This window comes from Diadema antillarum, unplaced genomic scaffold, assembly GCF_040938485.1.
Source record: "Diadema antillarum isolate AM-2024a unplaced genomic scaffold, OU_Dant_1.0 seq00001278_RagTag, whole genome shotgun sequence".
Taxonomy (NCBI): domain Eukaryota; kingdom Metazoa; phylum Echinodermata; class Echinoidea; order Diadematoida; family Diadematidae; genus Diadema; species Diadema antillarum.
The window spans coordinates 120570-142556 of record NW_027272058.1 but is presented as its reverse complement, the minus strand read 5'-3'; the positions used below and the strand labels follow the sequence as shown (position 1 = coordinate 142556).

The 21987-nt window shown below is 36.5% G+C and overlaps 1 protein-coding gene across 1 annotated transcript in view; it reads right to left on the bottom strand.

Annotated features, from left to right (window-relative positions):
* Positions 1-895: 895 nt before the first annotated feature.
* The window catches only part of LOC139745580 (cytoplasmic FMR1-interacting protein 1-like), an 87215-nt gene continuing 66123 nt past the window's right edge, over positions 896-21987 (bottom strand). Inside the window, exons 18-26 of the mRNA XM_071655973.1 lie at positions 21275-21549; positions 20783-20870; positions 19262-19405; positions 17352-17445; positions 16464-16667; positions 15324-15418; positions 13857-14101; positions 4818-4965; positions 896-3827 (exon numbers count right to left, since the gene is read on the bottom strand). Of these exons, the coding sequence (XP_071512074.1) occupies positions 3645-3827; positions 4818-4965; positions 13857-14101; positions 15324-15418; positions 16464-16667; positions 17352-17445; positions 19262-19405; positions 20783-20870; positions 21275-21549 (1476 nt within the window). The 3' untranslated portion in view covers positions 896-3644. The remainder of the gene's footprint in view (positions 3828-4817; positions 4966-13856; positions 14102-15323; positions 15419-16463; positions 16668-17351; positions 17446-19261; positions 19406-20782; positions 20871-21274; positions 21550-21987) is intronic.

The following is a 21987-nucleotide window of genomic DNA, read 5'->3' as shown; positions in this document are numbered from 1 at the left end:
CAAAATTAAATGCAGTACTAGGAGAGAGTTCACACCAGCACATAGAAGACTGCATATATAGCAATGCACTAACCCCCTGAGATGATATGGTATTCCTGTGTCAGCACTGCTCCTTATCTGTGGCCTTTTTTTTTTCACGACATCACTTCCTTCATTGTCTGCATTGCTTGTGGTGTGTTCTGAGACACACCTACCAAAGCAAGCATCATTTTGCCACATTTTCATCCCAGTACATATGGTAGGTATGTAGGTGTTAGAGCAGTGCAAATGTTCCATATACTACAGGCAACATCTAACACAAAACTTGTGTTTTAATTCATAAGGTGTCCTCATTGCAATGTAAATTAACTGTAGGAATGGGATCATAAGCTAGGATGCACATACACTCTTGAACAGTGGAAAACAAGATATTTGAAACCTCTCTGTTTCAAAATGCTAATAATGAAAGATATTCTTAAAAAAAAAAAAAACTTTTCCTACCAATGTCCACAATGAACAAATGACAACACAAACTACTGTATAAGCTGTTACTTTCGCGTACATATATTTTTGCAAATGAGGAGGTCATAGACATTTTCGCAAGATGTTGTTTTCGCAATATTGACACCGAGGCTATCATAAGTGCACTATCTCCTTTCAGTTCAAGATATTTTCATGTGTTGTTGAATTTGTGGTCCAACATTGATTTGCGAAATTCTCAAAAAATTATACCCTCCCAAAAAGAACAGCTTATATAGTAATAAATTTCACAAAATCAATATGAAACTGCTATTATGAAACACAGTTGTCCCACATTCTACTTGCATTACCAAAAAAAAAAAAACACACAAAAAAAAACCAAAACAAAACCCAAACCCAAACCCAAACCCAACGACAACAACAAGACAACACATGAAAACCAAAGTGGACTAGCTCTGCAGGCTAGAGCTTTGAAAGACATTGGTGGATAGTTTTTATCAAGATTGGATGACAGTCAACAAGAACATTAATCACAGCATGCCATGATGCAAACTCACTTAATTAGTTTGCAGGAGTTTATAAAGTATGGGCTACTATGCAAACCTTAAGGCACAAAGAATGAAATCATACATCACTTTTCACATACAAATTGTCTGATAAATTCACATTAATTCTCTGTAGTGGCCAATATGTGCACTAGGTCATGATGCAGATGTGTAACATTTGATGAAGCCAAACACACAAAAGATACATAAATGTCTCTTTTACTGATTATAAACTGTGATGAAGGCTGACATACAAAGCTGGACATTATAAACAGAAATGTGATGTGATACAATTAATAATGTAAGTGTAAACCTATGATGACAATGTTCTTTAATTCTCTCTGGAATATGTCTAAGCCCATCTCTATAACTTGAACTAACCATCATAACAATTTATAACAAAATATATCATAACAAATGACATTTCAATTGAATATACGATACACCGACCAGAGGTTGCTTATTAGAAGCAAGATAAAAACTGAATATATTCCTTCAGTAATTGCCACTCTTTTGGGAAGATCCCCAGTTTTAATGCCTATGTGTTTAATATTCACCTCTTTGCCTCAAATCTTGGTCATCGTGCAAAAGAGTGGCCTCTGGATGTATAAGACAGTGGAATCAACTTACAACCTGAAGACGACTCATCATCTATTAAACATTACACCTGTGCACTTTAAAAGTGCACTGGTATCACTCATGGTGTCATGATTACATGTTAAAATTCACGTCTACATGCAAAACAAAAAATTGTATGTCCATTTCTGCTATTGACTGTCATATCCTACTGAAGTATTGCATTACTTATCTGTGTACAGGGCTATGAGCACAAAAGTTGCTCATACTGTCACATTCTCAAGCTTTCTCAATTCTTGATGCGTTACAAAACACTGTACAATGAATGAAGTCTGCTACAAGCCTGTCTTACCAGTGATGTGAGAATGTGGTCAGTCATCCTCCTTGAAAGCCCTCTACTAATATGGACAGCTTAAGAAACACTACTTCCTCAACTTATCAGTGGGCCTAGGTCCTCTGAAAAGCTTTCAGCTGGTTTTTCTGCTACTTGTGAAAATGTTCCAAAGCAGCATAAAATACATCTGTTGATCAATATGTGAAGAGCCTCAATACAAGGGGCTAAAAGTTGGAAACAGCTGCACACACACACACACAAACCCAAACCCAACATCACGTTTTAAATCAGATTGTTGAATCTGGTCAAAATCAATGATTTTCTGTGTTTAGCATGATAATGTAGTCTAGGGTTTTTTTGTACCATATGTTGAACTTTCTTGACAAAATGATTACAGGAAAGGCCAAAAATAAGCATTTTTTTTTAAATGCTGCATGTTTCAGGGGTTTCAAGACTTTCAAATTCCCAAGCTGCATATTACCCCCTCGCCTACACATACACATAAACTCTGCCCCTAGTAACAAGGGGAGCATTCTTATTGGTCATTCAGCTGATTGCTACTAATTGAAGTTGAAAGTTTGCACAAAGCCAAACACCCAGTTATGTTGCATGAGCACACATGTGAGTGCATAAGCTGTTATTGTTTTCTCTGTATTTTCTTGACATTGTCCCTGCTGTGCTCCTGGGGTCAATTGAGGCAGACAAAAACTATCCCCTTCGTACACTTTCTTTCTGATCATGTTGTTATCTTTTCAGGGTGAAGTCTTTTACTTTTCCTCTTTCTGGTTAAAACTCTGTGACACTACAGTTTATGGAGAAGACAAAAATCTTCCCACTCATTGTTTTCAAATAGTGGCTCCTGATTGTACAGAAATTTACAAGACAAACTGAAAATCAACTGACATGTCAGCTGTGCACTGGGTTTGTTCCATATATTGCAGAGAGATTGTTCCCAGTATGCAGAAGGTAAATTTATCTCTGATAAGTACGATGATTACCAATGAAACCATTTTCTTCCCAGCACATGTAGAATGCATAAGGACATTAATTACATGTTAGATTTTACATAGATGGGTGAATGCTATATACAATACGATGTGTATCACTGCACAAGATTACTTTTATGAAACATGCCATGTATCAAATGAACGTGAAAAAAATTGGGAAATAGTAACATGTCATTATCAGAGAATCAGCCACTCGCAACTTTAGGCTCCTTTATGCACTGCAGTCAATCAACCTTACAACTCTACAGACTTGCATGAACACAAACTAACAAAAGTTATTTTTTAAGTCTCTTGAATATTCCATACAAAGCAGTATAAAGAAAGCACTGAAGATGTTCACTCGTTATACTACAACAAGGTCGTCCCAGTAAACATTTGTCAAAGAATAAAACACTACCCCAAAACCATGTTCTTTCCCTTCTATTTCTCTTGGTTTCTATAATTAGGCACTTGCCTTTCTCCTCGTTCCATGATTGTACATAGTAGATCCATAACAACACACATAAACTACTACCTTTTTAATCATTGTACTTATCCAATGTAAATATCCATGGTCATTGTTTCCACTTACTGAAAACAAACCTAATAGTGAAAAATGTACTTCTAAGTATCTGTAAAAATATGTGAAGAAGTAAGCTGTCCCATTAGTTACTGGTACCTGACAATGAGGGTGAAAAATTCTTTACTATGGCTTAGTTTCTGTGACTATCCCCAATCCTTCACTCAGTCTCCATGGATCAGTCCTCCTGTGACCATTGACTGATGGATCGGAGGCTTGTAGAGTGCCACGCTGTCAGGTGATTTCTCTACCTGCTCCCCAGTCTGCAGAGTTTTGTTCAGCACATTGAAGATCTGCTGATTGAGGATCTGGTAATTGGAGATTCGGTCAACGTACCTCTTTACATTCTGGGAGTTTTTTTTTTTTTTTTTTTTTTCAATAAGACAAATAGAAAAGAAAGACAGGTGAGAAAAAGAGCGAATGAATACTGTGAATTATTTTCATTTATGATTCATTCTACTACAGTTTAAAAATTACTGCACATGCATTTACTAAATCATTCAAATAATTTACTATTATTATGACCATTAAAACATTTCTCCCTCCGCAAATGCTACTTCTAGAAACATACTGATTTTAACTTAAAGGGTTTTCATCGAACCAACGCAAGCAAACTATGAAATCATACTCTAGCTACTCTCAATTTCTGATAAGAACACTTCTTTGTCTGTAATTTTTGCTCCTACTTAGACTGCCATCATCTTTATTATCATTATCACTATAGCAACAAAGTAATTTAGTGGTTAAAGACTCAATATTGATTAAGTTACACAAACATTAAAAAAAAAGAAATCACAAACACAAAGTGAATGCCAACATACTGCAAAAAAAAAAACCAAAACCAAAAACAAAATATGTGAAAAAATAAGTGTACACAATGAGGATGACCTGTCTGGAAAGGAAAGCTTTGCTTGGAAAAGATACCACCCTGAAATTGCCGCTTGAACAGAAGAAACAGTGGGTGGAGTAGCAGGAAAACTGTAAATCTGCCTTGAACAATGCCATCATGACTGCTTGGATTAATCTACTTCAAGACTTACTGCTCTTTAACAACTTAAACTACCAAAACACAAAAAAACAAACAAAACAAAACAAAAAAACAAAAACAAAAAAAAAAACCCAACAAAACAGTGAGATTCAGACTTCAGTAAATTCTAGGGGCTGGTCTGATAATAATGGGCATGTCAGAAGTATCAACATCTCCCTATCTCTCTCTCTCCTTCTTTTTCCCCACCACAGGGCTCACATAAAATAGTTGCACATATGTGGAATACACCAAAATCATTAACAAACACATTGCAGATGTAATATTGAGCTGTACGTAATGTGGAACTTACGATGCCATTGATGTTGGCCGTCTTGCCGTCGACATCATGGACTCTCAGGATATGGGAACAGAAGTCGAGGAGCTCAAACTTCCTGGCCTGGGCTAGGAGTGTCATGATGGTACAGCCAGCCCAGTTCAGACCATCTCCATAGCTCTCCCTGAAGGTAACAAATAAGACAAATAAGATTTTAAAAAATAAACGAAATCTTAAAATACAAACCTGTATGATATGTGGGTCTAAATTTGATTCCAGAACACTAAATTTGTGATGATGTTATTACTACTTCTACCACTGTTTGCCTCATGGTACAGCAAATCATTGGATTCCTCAAGGACCAATTAGGCACAAAAGTATTAAACCAAAGAAGAAGAGGAAAAAAAGAAACCAACACATAATTTGAGAAGTGCAAACAAACTTGTACAATATATTTGTGTTGGTGCATCACAAAACCAACAAATTAATTGACAGATATGTTTATTTGGTTAACATCAGATCATGAAGGAATAGATTCCTAGTTTTGAAGTGATGAATATACAAATTACATGGGACATTCTTCACCAACTGTAACTAGAGATAGATAAGCTGACCTCAATGAACTTTACAATTATTTCAAATTATCAACACTACTGCTTAAAAAAAAAAAAATAAGTCCAAAGAACATAGATCTGTGATAAGTGTTAGAAACAATATTTCCACTCAATGAATGTAACTTCACATTTTGATACAAGAAGGATTACTCTCTCACAAAAAAAGCCAAAACTGAAAAACTTGACAATGTATAACCTTCATTAGAGCATGGGGCATCATGGTTATTATTTGTTTGCAGTCAGAACAGGGAGGGGGTGCTGTCATCAAATGCAACAGGCAGCTAGATTTTCCCATGAACACTTCCTTAGCAATTCTGAATGAAATGCGGTCTAGAATATGCACAGCAGACCGCATTAGTCTAGTAGGAGAAGGGGGTTCCCATGCACCCCAAACATATATTTTTTTAATCTACTTCATCTAGACCAATTTTGTGCGTAGATTTCAAAAATGCAATGTTAACAGGTCAAAGCATGTCCCATAGTGGTCAAAAATCCGTTTCCATGGTAACGCATGGTGAAAATGTCAGTATCTCATAAAAATACATGTAACCTTTGATAAAATTGTTCAATTATCATGGCTTTGGTATCAAATTAAAGAAAATTAAATTATCTATATGATGATACCAATTGTGTAGGGGGTTATACCAACCTTCATCTTGATTTTGAGGCCAGAATACAATTTTTTCACATTTTCTAGCAAAAATGCAATTTTACCATAAAACGTATCTATCTCTAAATCATACCAAAACATACTCAATTTGTTTGAATATCCTTCAAAATTATACTAAATATGTATGTAATACAATGTGAAAATTTCATAGATATTGCTCAAATAATAAGAAAGTTACGGCCATCCAAAGTTGACATTCAAGCATGTCAAGAATGTGCAGGTGGGAGTGTGATGTACGCCCTCTATTGTTGAATAATCTCATTTAAACATTTCAGTCATCATAATTTGGTTCCAAAAGCATGAGAATGAAGTTGGATGAAGTGGGTCATCTAGACCACTTTCGTGGGTAGAATTAAAAAAAATGCATTAATAGGTCAAAGAGTGTCCCATGGTGGCAAAAAAAAATCTGTTGCCAAGGCAACGCATGATGGAAATGTCAGAATCTCCTTAAAATGTAATATTCGATACAATTGTTCACTTATCATGATTTAAATGTCAAATTTAAATGAAGAGTATTAAATTCTTTGAATGATATTCCAATCATCACACGGAATTTATACTAATCTTCAGATCAATTTTGAGGTCAGGGTAGTAGTTTTTGCAGCACGCTGCGGGGGGGGGGGGGGGGGGGGCGAGTAGAAAAAAAATCATTGGTTCACATAGGAGTACAGTACAGTACTAGTATACTATTCGGGTATACGGTGCACGTTTTCGATCGAGGGCATACGAATAGCTTAAAATCGAACAATAGGATTTCGTAATACCCGGGCCCTGTTTAAAATTGATTATAATCATTTATACTATTAGTTGATTTCAACTGTAAGTCTATAGGCCAGGGAATTGGGGCTGAATTTTGGGGTCAACTGGCAACTATCGTATAACAAACAAATTTTGTATTTGAAAGTATACATGTATGTCTTAACAAACTTACCAGTAAAATTTACTCAGAAGTTCTGCTTCGGAACATGCCGAAATGACGTCATCAACATGGCCACCCCACAAACCAGATAAATGAATGGGAATTTTAGGATACCTCAAGTGTTCATTATATAACTGACATTAAAGGGTGTGTACAGTTCTGGTCGAGGTGAAGATTTAGCTTTCAACGTTTGGCGAGATATTCAGAAACCATTCTATAAGATGTCAAAGAGCATGCAGTTCTAAGGGGTATCAAAAGTTTATTAGATGAAAATCGGTTTTGAAATGGCTGAGATATCCAAAGACAAGGTGAAAGAAAGAGATCCTAATAAAGTTGTGGCATGTCGCCTTTTATTATTAGCACTTTTTTTTTTGGATATCTCAGCCATTTGAAAACCAATTTTCATCAAATAAACGTTGAATCCTTCTTAAAATTCCATGCTCTTTTATATTTCATAAGAGGCTTTTCATTACCTCACTTAGGAATGTTCAAAACATGAATCCCTACCTCAACCAGTACTGTACAGTCCCTTTAATCATGAGATAAGTTTCTAGTGTATGTATTTTTTATTTCCTGCCTTTCTTCAAACAAAATTGGGCACATTTGTGACCTCTTTTTCAAAAAATCTGAGCCCAAATTAGGTCATTTCTATGGAAACTTTATGCTAAAAACAATGTTTTTCTCAAACAAAAAAATGCAACCCCTTCTCAACGCCATTTTAAAGTTACATAAGTATGCAAATTCATAGCTATTTAATTGACTGGAGTTGAGACCTAACCAGTTAGAGACCATAGTTACCATGCTTACACAGAAACTTGCCTGTAGCCATTATAACACAGCTGTCCAGAAATCACAATTTTCATTATTAGTGGTGTATTATATTATATATTCCATCCCAGTAGCTGGATTTTTTGTTTTTTGTTTTGCATTTGGCACAAGCTGACATTTCGTTCGAGTCAATCAGGCACAGAACATAGATTAAGTCAATTTCTCATAAAATGAGACCCTCTACCTCCGCCCCCAATCCCAATAAAAATAGTTAGTTCATGCCTTTTCCTTTCTTGCAGTCCTGTAGGGTGTTTCAACAAACTTTTCATTGGTTTCAGTTTCACTTCACCGGTTTCAGTCTCGCTATCTCACTTTTCTGATTGGTATGTTTCAGTCACGAGGACTTGCTAAGTGAAACTGAAAACACTAAGTGGCACTGATCTCACTGAAATCAATGTTGGTCCTGCATGAACTTCTGTACGATACCAGAGCAAGCTCATTATACTCGATGGACTACTACAACAAATACTGTACTTCTGAAAGAAATGACGCACTGTTAACAGACACCGGATACACATTTTGTCATAGATCACATTAGTTCAGTCAAAATAGGGTTTCACCCAACACTAATTGCAACAGTAGGAATTCCACTGCAGTGCTATACTTGTTATGGGCTCCTAAACACCATACTAAAAGTCCCAAGAAATCCAGTGGGGCAAAGGGCTAAATTTCCATAATATGCAAATTAGCTCCCATTATGATAAAAATACAGTGTTTCCATGAAAACTAGGTTTCTAGTTTTCAGACTGGAACACCGAAAGTGTTGAAACTTATGTTTACAATGTCACTAGTGTGATGCAAACATTTCACCACGTACATAGTCTGGGCCTCATTTGCATAATATGCAAAGGGTTCCGAGCCAACGGAATATTCTGATGCATCAAAGTGCCCGATATGAGCATATCAAGAGTGTTCAAATATGATATTTCAGTTTCTCTTCACCAAAAACAAACTTTACAGCATTAGTAAACTAGCATGAATTATTATTATAAGATTAGAGTTTGTTATCAGACAGATAATGATAGCTTATCCATTAATATTACGTAGAATCAAAGTACGAAATTAAACAAGTGTCAACATCTATAATTAGTCTACGGTAATTTTGTAATGAATGAACTCTATTTGGAGGGTGGTTTGTTCGAATCTTGATGATTAAGCTCTTGCATCCTTGAGGGTTTTGAGATATTGAAGATGGCACAGTCAAAGGAAACCATGTGGGTAGTGCCCAAAGTTACCCCAGTCGAGCATATTATCCCACGACCATTAATTTACAAAACATGCATCAACCAACACGATTTCGGTTGTTCTAAGCGTACAAGATTTTATTCTAAAGTCGTTTCGCCGTCTAGCAAAGACTTTGTTATTTCCATGAAATACAATTGGCATTGACAGCTGAGACATTTTTCTACAATGTGTACATCTGTGAAAAGTGGTGCACAGTCAAAGTGGCTCGCATGCAGGGAGGTACCTGAATTTATCCCTATACCCTCACGGCCCGGTACAAAACATATACACACGTGAATACAGCTGTTTGAAGCGAAACAAGGAAAAGTAGAAATTACGCGGTGCATAATATATGTCCCCGCCGGAAGTAGCATTTTCGTAGCAAAATGTACAATATAGGTCAAAAATCAAGGTCAAAGGTCAAAGAAGTCAAAGGTCAAAATTCTGTGTAGAAGTTTTGAAGCGCTCACCTAGTGCCATCACATAAAGCAAACGGAATCGAAATCGGGTTAGAAATGGCGGAGTAGCATTTTGTAGCAAAATGTACAACAAAATGTAGGTCAAAAATTAAGGTCAAAGGTCAAAAGTCAAAATTCTGTGTAGAAGTTTTGAAGCCCTCACCTAGTGCCATCACATAAATCAAACAGAATTGAAATCGGGTAAGAAATGGCGAAGGAGTAGCATTTTGTAGCAAAGTGTACAATACAGGTCAAAAAATCAAGGTCAAAGGTCAAAGAAGTCAAAGGTCAAAATTCTGTGTAGAAGTGTTGAAGCCCTCACCTAGTGCCATCACATAAAGCAAACGGAATCGAAATCGGGTTAGAAATGGCGAAGGAGTAGCATTTTGTAGCAAAGTGTACAATACGGGTCAAAAAATCAAGGTCAAAGGTCAAAGAAGTCAAAGGTCAAAATTCTGTGTAGAAGTGTTGAAGCCCTCACCTAGTGCCATCACATAAAGCAAACGGAATCGAAATCGGGTTAGAAATGGCGAAGGAGTAGCATTTTGTAGCAAAATGTACAATACAGGTAAAAAATCAAGGTCAAAGGTCAAAGAAGTCAAAGGTCAAAATTCTGTGTAGAAGTGTTGAAGCCCTCACCTAGTGCCATCACATAAAGCAAACGGAATCGAAATCGGGTTAGAAATGGCGAAGGAGTAGCATTTTGTAGCAAAATGTACAATATAGGTCAAAAAATCAAGGTCAAAGGTCAAAGAAGTCAAAGGTCAAAATTCTGTGTAGAATTTTTGAAGCCCTCATCTAGTGCCATCACATAAAACAAACGGAATCAAAATCGGGTTAGAAATGGCGAAGGAGTAGCATTTTGTAGCAAAATGTACATACAGGTCAAAATCAAGGTCAAAGGTCAAAGAAGTCAAAGGTCAAAATTCTGTGTAGAATTTTTGAAGCCCTCACCTAGTGCCATCATATAAAGCAAACGGAATCGAAATCGGGTTAGAAATGGCGGACAAGTAGCATTTTGTAGCAAAATGTACAATATAGGTCAAAGGTCAAGGTCAAAGGTCACGACTGAAATTCTGTGTAGAAGTTTCAAAGCTCCCATGTAGTGCTATCATATAAAGCAAACAGAATCAAAATTGGCTCATAAATGACAGAGAAGTAGCAAATTGAAGATTTTGATCACACACGGACGCACACACGGACGCACACACGGACGGACACACGGACACACACACGTACGGAGCCCGTTTCATAGTCCCCTGCTCGAACTCGTTCGGCGGGGACAAAAAAACCCTCTGTGCATAACGTCCTATTCATTTCATTTCCATTAAAATTCAGTGGAAGTTCTCGAAGAATTGTTGTTCTACAATATCTTGGTACATGTATAAGGTGAAAATGGTTCACATACGAAGACAACCACGTGGAGGGTGCCCAAAATTACCCCACCCAAAGGCAGTCTAAGACATGCAATAATCATGTACCAGCGCAAATACATGAATATGTTCTATGGATACATGCCTTTAAACAGTCCTTCTGGTCCTCTAGCCCAGAAACTTTTATTTAATGAAATTCAATGGAGTCAACAGACGATGTATTGCTCTGTAATTTTTACTTACACTGACATAGTTAAAGTGGTTATCATTCGAAGGGAGCCTACTATATGGGAAGTGCACACATTAATTGCCTCTATACATGACCTTTGTAACGCAAATATCAACGGAATTATAGTATATACAGTCGTTCCAAAAGTGCATGTCTAAAAAAAAAAAGGTCGTTCCTTGAGTTTTAGGACTATCACTTGAGTTTTGTGATTATGTATAATCATCGTACGGTGCTATAATCATTGTACATTCTTCTCATTCGACATAATTTTACGCACCTCATTTTCTGTTACAAAGAAAGTGATGTCTATCTGTTCTTGTCGAAAAATGAAATAGAAATTGAATTGAATTCTATTGAATTGGATTCCTGCCATATCAAGACACTTTTTTTTCTATAAAAACTGCCGGGGTAGAGATAAAATAACAACATTGATCCATAATATCTATGCAGTCCAAAGGGTTCACTTGCAGAGACCACCTTGTGGGAGGTGCTCAAACTAATCCTAAAGGCAATGAAAAACATGCAGTATACACTGTACAACCGCGAAAAATGTTCCATGGTTACATGCCTCTGAAAAGCTCTTCCGCCTGTGTAGCACATACGCTTTCGTAAAATGCAATTAAGGTGATATAGGAGACGTTGCTTTACAATATCCATTTTGTCAAGCCCTTGGAAAGTGCCCAGATCACCCCTGCCCTGACCGTCGTGGTCCCAAAACAGATTAACAAAACATACATTATATGCCACAGTAAACTCACTTGTACATGCATGTAAAGTCGTTGCCGAGTGGTAAATAAAGACACTTTACCTTTCATGATTTGTAAATGATATAGAGACACTGCTTTACAATCACCATAGTCAAAGGGGTGCACATTCAAAGGCAACCGAGTGGGATTTGTTCAAAACCATCCAACCCCCAGGGCAATATAGGAAACATGCACCAGCATATAGCACAAATATGTTTCAATTTACCATGCCTTCACATTGTCGTTACGGTTGTACAGCGATTGCCCTTTTGTTTGTATGAAATGCAATACAATTACAAAAAGTAAAAATGCTCTACATTAACTATATTGTTAAAAGGGTCAACATTCAAAAGCAATCCCCTGGGAAGTGTCCAAAATAAACACCGCCGCTCAAGCCCCGTAATTACATCACACGGATACTATGAACGCAAATACCGACGTTCTTTCGTGCATGGTTTTAGAAGTAGTTCCAGCAATTACAGCTACACACTTTTATATCAATAAATGTCGTGGAAATGATAGGAGAAGCATTGCTTCAAAATATCTATTTAGTGAGAGGATGTACAGTAAATGCCAATCCTGTTGGATGTGCCCAATCCCCCCCCCCCCCCCCCGATCCGCCACCTTCAGTGCAGAGGCATGAAAATATACCTCATGAAATATTGCAAATTTAGATAAAATTTGGGTGCTTCTGTTTACTTTTAGTTTTCACCATCAATTAATTACATAGAACTAGACTCTAACATTACAGATCTATTGTAATGAATACAAAATTATGCGGAGTCTACAGAACTAAGGTCTACACCAAAACTAATATTATGTCACAGACAGTATCATTCCATCAAACTAATCTTGTAATCTGTTACTTTCACACTCAGCAAAGTAACTATACAAATAACAATCTATTCATAGATGTTCTCTTTAAATATTAGTAAATTCAACTCAATTCAACACAGCACATCAACAAGTTCTGATTTCATGTCATACCTAAATCCTAACACATTTTTAAACATGTGAGACTGAAGTTCACTGAACATAAACTTGTAGTTGAAAAGCTTCAATAGATGAAGTTTTTTTGGTACTTTGCTTTCAAGCAAAAATAAATGTATGTTGCAGAATGGTTTTAAAAACAATAATATGACACAAAATGCAATCAGATACAAGGGTCAGAGGTTTGATTTATGGCAGATTTCTTTGACTGATCCCGGTCTGATCCAAACAATAAAGCTTCTCACCAAAACTTTTGTCCTATCACAAGCAAGCTTGCTTATTTCTCCACAATAGAGGGCACGCATCACCATCCATCTGGAAATTCTTGACCAATTCTTGACAGGTGTCAATGTCAACTTTGGATGGCCGTAACTTTCTTGTTATTTGAGCAATATCTACGAATTTTTCACATTTTATTACATACATATTTGGTATAATTTTGAAGAATATTCAAACAAATTGAATATGTTTCGGTATGATTTAGAGATAGATTAGTATTATGGTAAAAATGCATTTTTGCGAGAAAATGTGAAAAAATTGAATTCTGGCCTCAAAATTAATATGAAGATTGGTATAAACCCCTACATAATTGGTATCATCATATAGATAATCTAATTTTTTTTAATTTGATACCAAAGCCATGATAATTGAACAATTTTATCAAAGGTTACATGTGTTTTTATGAGATACTGACATTTTCACCATGCGTTACCATGGAAACGGATTTTTGACCACTATGGGACACGCTTTGACCTGTTAACATTGCATTTTTGAAATCTACGCACAAAATTGGTCTAGATGAAGTAGATTTAAAAAATATATGTTTGGGGTGCATGGGAACCCCCCTTTCCGACTGCACTACATATATGGCATGACACATGCTAGCCTATGTAATGTATATACCTGTAGCTCATAGAGAGCTGCAGGTATGAAGTACCAGTTAACCTGAATGATCAACCATATAAATCCACACCAAGTTTGAATGACATACATGAGGGGAGACTCTCACACTTTCACAACTCACTCTACACTGATGTTGTTTTCATTGAATGGCAGACAGCATACGATCATGATGGCACTCCACAGCCGCTGGAACTCAACGTTGGACTCATCGATGTGCATGACTCCATTTTCTGGTTCTTTCTCTCCTTTCCACACTGGGTCATCAAGGAAGCTCTGGATCCTGAGTAAGATCTCCTTGAAGATGATGTTACCACAGGCGCCACGCTCCCGTAAGAGAAGCTCACTCTCCTGGACATGAAGAAGTTGCTACAAGAGGAAAATATAAAAGCACATTCATGATATACCAGCTTGAACACTTGAGGCACTTATTGAAAAACTTTGTACATGTGTATATTACTCATATTTTTCAAAACACTTGTAAATGATCAGTCCTAATTTTTGGCTGCTATTATACTTTATACTTTGTATGAAACATATTCTGAAACAAACTCATAACATGACATTCAAAACAAAAACCCTAAACCTACAGTTTTCAATACTTAAAATAGATGCTAAATCATACTTTTCAGCTTTTGAAAATTCCTACTGGATGAGTTTGTAAAAATTACACTTAATCTGCAATTTATACTATTTTCCACTGAATTCAATGGCAAGATTAAAATGAAGTAAATACAATGCACAAATTGGCCAAGGTGATGACATCATCAACCTACAACTGTCCTGTTTGTGCAAAAACACATGATACAATTTACACTACAACTACAACACATTGAAGTCATTATTGCTTAGTTATTACAACATAACAAAAAAGTGTTACCTAGGATACAAGTTTTTTCCTTTTGATTTTATGCAAAGAAAAGAACATTTAGCTTGCAAGGCCTTGGATCCTAAGTTTTATGAGTAATTTGAACATGTGGTTGCTATTAGTATCATCATTTCATAAATACACACATAGGGAAGCCAACCTTGTAAACAGCATGGCAGTATTCTGAGGGCTGAAAAGGCAAGTTTTTGGTGTAAAAATGGTATTTTTACCTTTCCTGCAATATGGACATGTGTAGTAATATGATGGGGGGGGGGGGACGATATTTTCCCTTTAACCTGCAGTATTATTTGCTTTAAAAAACAGTATAAAACACTGTAAAAAAAAGTAACAGTTGGCATCTCTTCATATAGAACTTCAATATACCAAGACTTTTTTTCACAGGTGTCCAATTTTGATGACATCTCAATAATTCTGTTGGTTTGATTTTTACTCTGCTTATCAAAGCCAACTTGAACTTGTTGTGGAACTGCTCATTAAAGCTTTTGCTTTTTACCACAATCCCTGATGCATAGCATTGGCAGGACATACTTGTTTAAACACTGCTTGTATGTGTACGCCAGATATTTTCCCTTTAAACTAAAATGGTGCTTCCAATCAAAGGGAGAAAGTGATAGAGATGTGAACTAGATATAGCACTTTATATCTCTTCAAGTGATCTGAACTTCATGAAACATACAAGTGTAGCTTTTGAGCATGACAAACCTCCTTAGTGCCAAGCCTCTGCATTAGTTCACTGATGTGCAGAGCAGCATAATTCTGTTCCATTTGTTTCAGCTTTGTCTCCTGCTTCTCTCCCTCTACAGAAATAGAGCAAAAGGTGGCATTGAAGTCAAAGATCATTGCATGTGTATGTGTTCAATGCAACACGCTGTGTGATGCAATCCATGGTTTCCAATGTTCAATGTCAGTAACAGCTAACTCAGTGTCATATGACACATTGCCCAGGGAGAGATTCATGCACATTGCTTGAAGCAGACTCACGCAAAGCTGTGTCTGCAATTCTCCAACTGGACTTTAAATGTAGTATATCCTTTATTCAACCTCTAACTTTAACAAAATATGATAACATGACATACACATCTTGAGAAAATAAATATGTTTGGTACTGGAACATAGATGTATGATCATTGAAAGACGGAATTGTTATAGGGTTAAGGGTCATCAGATGCAGGGCTGAGGCAAAAGTTATGATACATATTCTAAGCATTAATTTTAACTGTTTATTGACAGTCCATTAAGCTTGGTTGGATGCAAAGCTATGACATGAATTTTTGGGTAGACATATAAGGGATCACAGGCCAAAGATCACCTAAAATTCAGACAGCTGATAATATTGTTGTCATTTGAACTCAAGTGTAATCATACTCTGCCAGAACCAAACATTTGTTGATATGAGTAATAACCTTTCTAATCTGAGCCCCTTTAACCTGTTGAGGACGGTTTGATTTTGCTACAACACGCATTTCCCACAGATGCTTGCCCGAGTATACTCGGGACTCGTCCTCAATGGGTTAACAATAACAGAAAAATTATTAATTAGCACTGAAATTCAAAATTATACAAGGTTCTTCAGGCAAATTGCTTACATAAACACTATGCTTGGTATGAGAGTGTCTGAGGTTCAAGAACGTTAACTCCACAAATTAGTAAAATTACAACATACCTGTGATCATGTCATTAAGTTTGATCAGGTCATGCAGAACACAGAAAAAAAAATATGGCAGGTTACAGAACTCATACTGGTACACTGGGAAAGGAAACACTGTTATGATCACATACAGTGGCTAACAACATTACACATTATTGTTGACCTAATTTGTAATCGCATCATTCAGTACCTACTTGCACAATATGGCTTGGGCAGGATCCTGAGAAAAGGTGATGCCTGGAATAAATCAAAGGCTTCTTCCACGTTCAGAATCTGGTCCAACAGGTGGAAGAAGATAATGGCATTTCCCACAGACTGGAAGCTGCACAAGCAGTGGGTGCGGAGGTCCCCATACTGGACCACATCTTGCACATGAGTGTAATAGTACACCACAAGACCTTTAAAGTTAGAAGGGACAAACTTTGTGTGACTTCGTGCTTTTCAAAGATACAACCAATTTAAAGTTAAGTGTGAGACATTGTGGGTCATTGAAATATCCTCAACTTTTACTTTAGATACTGGAAGGAGTCAAGAACAAATTGCTATCAAAAGTCAATTTTACCTATTAAAGGTAAAAAACCATGCAAGTTGCCTTGTCGCTATGGAAGTGTGCATTGATGTTTGTTTTCATGCTTTGTGGAACATTTGTTGCAAGGCAAAGATGCAGGATTAACAAATATGTGTACTTTCAGTGAAAATATGGCATGTGAGTGCACTGTGTGCATGGAATAATTAATATTTATGAGCTATAAAACACTAATAACAGATGTACTAAAAGTCTGAATTTCACATAAACAGCACATGATCTTATGGATTAAAACACTGATGCATTTACAGCAGGATTTATGTAAAATCACAGACTTTTCACTTGCATTTTATCAATGGAAATATTATTGAAAATATCATGAGGAATTCTTACTACTGAAATACATTACCTTACACTACAATTGCTTCATTTATCAGTTCCACAATTTCTTGGTATTATATGTTCAATTCTTAACCCTTTAAAGACCTCCTCATTCATGTTATGTCATGTTATTACAAGTATGTGTATGAACAACTTGAAAATTCTAGAAGGATACCTTGTGTTCCATACTCTGTCTTTGGCAGCTTGCATTTGGCTGGCATAGCCTCTTGGAGTAACACCTTGACATATGGGACGCACATGCTCTGAATCTAATTTGAGAAACAATTCAAAGGAACAACAATACATGATTGACATACCACATTAGTACACACACAATGAGGAAATTGCACTTTGTGAATCAAGTAAATAATCAAAAGCATCAAAAATTGTGATTGATAATAGCACTCCATGAAAACTTGGAAGATTTGTTATGGCCAGGTATTAATATGTGACATTTCTTGAGTGATAATCTCAGTTTAAATAGGAAAAAAGAATCCAGTGACTTTCCTTATTCTCAAAAGTCACTATTTTCTTCAATAACGCTTGATGTATCTACCTCAAAATTTGTCACATGCAAAAAGCAAATCTACTCTAGACATGTTGTAAACAGGAACTTCACAGGACTTTAAATTGTATATTCCCAGACTAACACTGTACCTCTAAATTAATAAGTTTGCTCCTTTTTTTGTCAGACTGGTTCTCAATGGTTCAAAGTGGTCAAAAATAGCTTTAAAGAACATAAAAAACAAAAGGCTATGATCACTCTGCTTTCCTGATTTGCTCTTTCATTCTTCTTTCTAACAGTTAGAGCTATGCACAACCTTTGCTGGCCCCACAAGTTGATGACAGGCAGGATATAGGTACAGTAAATGGCCCAAGTCCTTTGCGTAATATTCTGTCTTTCTCAGTTTCAAGTCTCACAGTAACAAAAGACTAGTGGGTCATTGATAGTAGGTGGTGTTAAACTGCTCAAAATAATGTGATAGTACCAAGGTAATCATCCCCTAAGCTCAGCTGTCATAACATAAGTTTGCAGTTTAGTAACTAAAAATTGTGTGAAAGAGTAAGGTCACTAATGCAATCTGAATCCAACGCTATAAAGCATTTTTTTTTTTCATCCAAACACAATATTTTGCTTCATTTTTGGCAGTGAAACATTGCACACTGAAATAACGATAATTTTTTGACTGGCACACACTTGTCAAATGTGTGGCACTTTTCAAGGTCGGCCTGAATGTTTTGTCTGTGCAACTGTCAAGTTGCTTCTTAGAAATTTGCTGTATGAAACCACAATTTTTTAAGCAATATTTGTAACCATAACAAGATAAACAGTGTACAACATACAAGGACATATCTTGTCCATGAAGGATGCTGGGTATGAGAAATCAGGGGAGCACACGCGCATTTTGTACCAAATTAATACGGTCTGAATTGGAATGCTATTTCAGTACAACCAAGCATCGACTTAACTGATTGCATCATTCTGCATTTAGCTAGCACAATATAGATTATCATGCTATTTTGGAGAAATTCCGTGAAGGACCACCTAGATAAATTCTTGACTGTGTGCCTTTTAATAGCAGTTTGCAGATTTCCAAGATGCATATTTTTCTGTCTGCTTTTCATTGGCAGCTTGTAAATTACATATTTAAATGTAACCTGCTCCATGGGAAAACGTTTCAGTGACAGGGTTTTCACTTACTATAAATTCTTCAGTCACAAATTTCATAGGAGCCCTGTAATTAGTCTAGATAGAACAGTGAGGATCATGCTTGCTTATTCATGGACAGGTAATATACCTGGTGAGCTCCTGTATAATGCAAACTGCCACTTTTGGAGTCTCCTGATGGGGAAAAGCGCACTTTTTACACAAGATTCTCAATATTATTTGTAAGCAGATCACATACACATTGATTCAGTGCCAACTGGGTCACTTATGTTGTTTTGAATAGACTGAAGTAAACAAATGTGTCCAATTATAAAAATCAATGTACCATTCATGAACAGGTAAAACTGATTAATTGAGCACTAACTTGGCCTATTTAATTTGCATATTAAAACTGAAGGTTGATCGACAGAACTTACCCATCCTTTGACAATTTTGAGAAGTTCCTCAATGACAACATGGAGCTGCTGATAGCCAAGCAGACGAACCATAATGCGGATGTGCTCTGTGCCAACATATCCCTGGTAGAGACCAGCTAACTGCCCATAAACTGTATTCAGGGCCTATTATGAAATGAACATGAGAGGCATCAGCAATGACTGTCATTTAACAAGATTAATGTTCTGAGCTAGTATATCAATTTTTCTCTGTCATAATTGTGTATGAGTATATGTGTCTATGTGTTCACCCAGGCATCAGCAATGTATGTCATTTAACAAGATTAATGTTCTGAGCTAGTATATTTATTTTTTTCTTTCATAATTGTGTATGAGAATATGTGTTTGTGTTTACCCTGTACTAAAGAGCATCATGCACTTTGTTTTTGTTGCTTTGTTTGTTCATCTTTTTTTACCATTATTAATGCTATCATTATTATTTGTTTCATTTATTTATTCATTTATTCATTTATTAATTTATTTTTATTATTATTTATTAATTTACTTTTTTTGGAGGGGGGGGGGGGAGGGCTTTGATCAGAGCATACAGCCATACTTAGCTTTTATCTCTTACTGCCCACACTGCACACTTTGTTGGCTCATCTTTTTGCAACCCTAATCCACTTCTTTTACATGGCTCAATGTGACTGGCTGATGCTAGTTTGATGACTATTACAAATCATATGGGATTGGTATCATTCTCATCCAGTTTTCAGCATGTTAGTGTACAACAGACTTATTCATCAGCTGGGTGACAGTAGGCTTAATGGTGCACCACATATTCTTTCTTGGTATGTAGTATGTGGCGCTGAAAAAGACCTACACATTTTATTGGACGTTTCGGCAAGCATGCTCTTGTCATTTTTACGAGAAAATATGTATGTTGAGAACATGCACATACTATTAAAGGTATGTCACATTCCTTTCATAAGGAAAAATCAGAGTGCATGTTATCTGTCCAATAACTTTCCACCTGTCTTTCCTAAAATAGCACAGGCAAGTTACACGCTGGCAATCTACACCCCATACCCATAGTGACCATGACTAACAGCACCGATAATTTAGAAAAGCAAAACGAAACAAAAAATAGAAAAACACACAAATGGGGGAAAGTGAATGAAAGGTTGAAATTAGTCAGCATACGCAAAGAGGCAAGTCATTATTCTGATGTCAACAAAGGCTAATCATCTGTGACTGCACAGACCAAAACTTTCCTTGTAATTGAGTGAGAGTCTTTTCTGAAAACCATATAAGTTGTTATTTTTGCATACAGTCATTTTTGTGAATGAGGTCATGGACATTATCCTTGAGATGTTGTTTTCACGAATTGACACCAAGGTTATCGTAAGACATAGTGCTTTTTGCTCTAGTGCATGGCCACATTATTGCACTTTATCAAATTTGCAGTCCAACAGTGATTTGTGAAATTTGTGAAAATAACAGCTTATACAACACTCCTTTGATGAATCAGGCACTGTAAACTATAAAGCACAAGCTGCTCACCTTACTACCAAAGTAGTAAGCAGGCTGGGCAGTAGCAGGTTTGTCCTTGGCTGTGTCCTCTACAAATATAAGCTTGGTGCGAACAAACCTAACAAAGAAAAACACACACTCAAACAATTCCTTTTCTTTGGTATCTCAATAGGTAACATATAAGTCATTGCAGTATTTGACACAATGAAAAATTAAAAACTTTATACCATACATTTATTCCGTGATTTAGAGGTGCTTTTAAATCATCAGGCTGTACACATGAAACTCATCATTACAAATTAATCTTCCCCTTAACATGTTAGTACCTTCATCTTATGAATCGACAGTCATGTTTCTATGCCTCTTCCTCTCCTCCTTCAAATGAGGTGATGACTACTCTGAAAATTAATTGTCCACTTTCAGGTCTGCATCTATGTACAGCATGTCTGCCTTTAAAGGGACCAAATGACCTGCACAGTAAATCTTCTCTACATTTCAATGAATCAATCGTCATAGTCATACCTCTGTGTGGTTCCATTGTAGCAGTATTTTGGCAGAACCTCACTGCTCAGGTCCAGGGCTAGATTAAGGGCAATGGTTCCACATGGCCCACCTACATTGCTGTCTGCTTCACTGACAAGAGACTGGAAACTTGGAAGGACAATGTATGCACTCAGCATACTGTGGGCAAGTTGGTTGATCTGGAACAAGCAGTCCAGCTCCTGCATAAAAAGGGCAGGGATCAAAGAAGTGAATAAGGCTGGTCTTTCAGAAACGAAAATATATTGGTGCCAAGGCTATGAAGATGAAAAGGTTCAAACTAAACTCTGGATAAGACAAGGCTTTAAAAATGGAAGGATTCACAAAAGAGAAGAAGATGAAAATGAGAGGGTTAAACAAAAAGGCACAGTGAATAAATGGGTTACCAAAGAAAATTCTTGAGATTTCATAGGCAAATAAAGCAAGCTATAAGAATGGAGGGTTATCAGAAATGCATGGAAGAGTTAATATACACACAAACACATACACTCACACATAATAGGTTCTGAGAATTGAATGGTAAAAACAAAAAAGGCTCCAGGAATTCACGGGATTACAAGAGAAGAAGCACTGCCGCATGGAGATTTGAACAGGCCATATTCATACAACCTACTTTCCCATCTCTCAATGCTTTCACACAGAAAACTCAAGTGAAATGCAGTGCAAAATGATATTTAGGCCTATTCCCCTTGTTT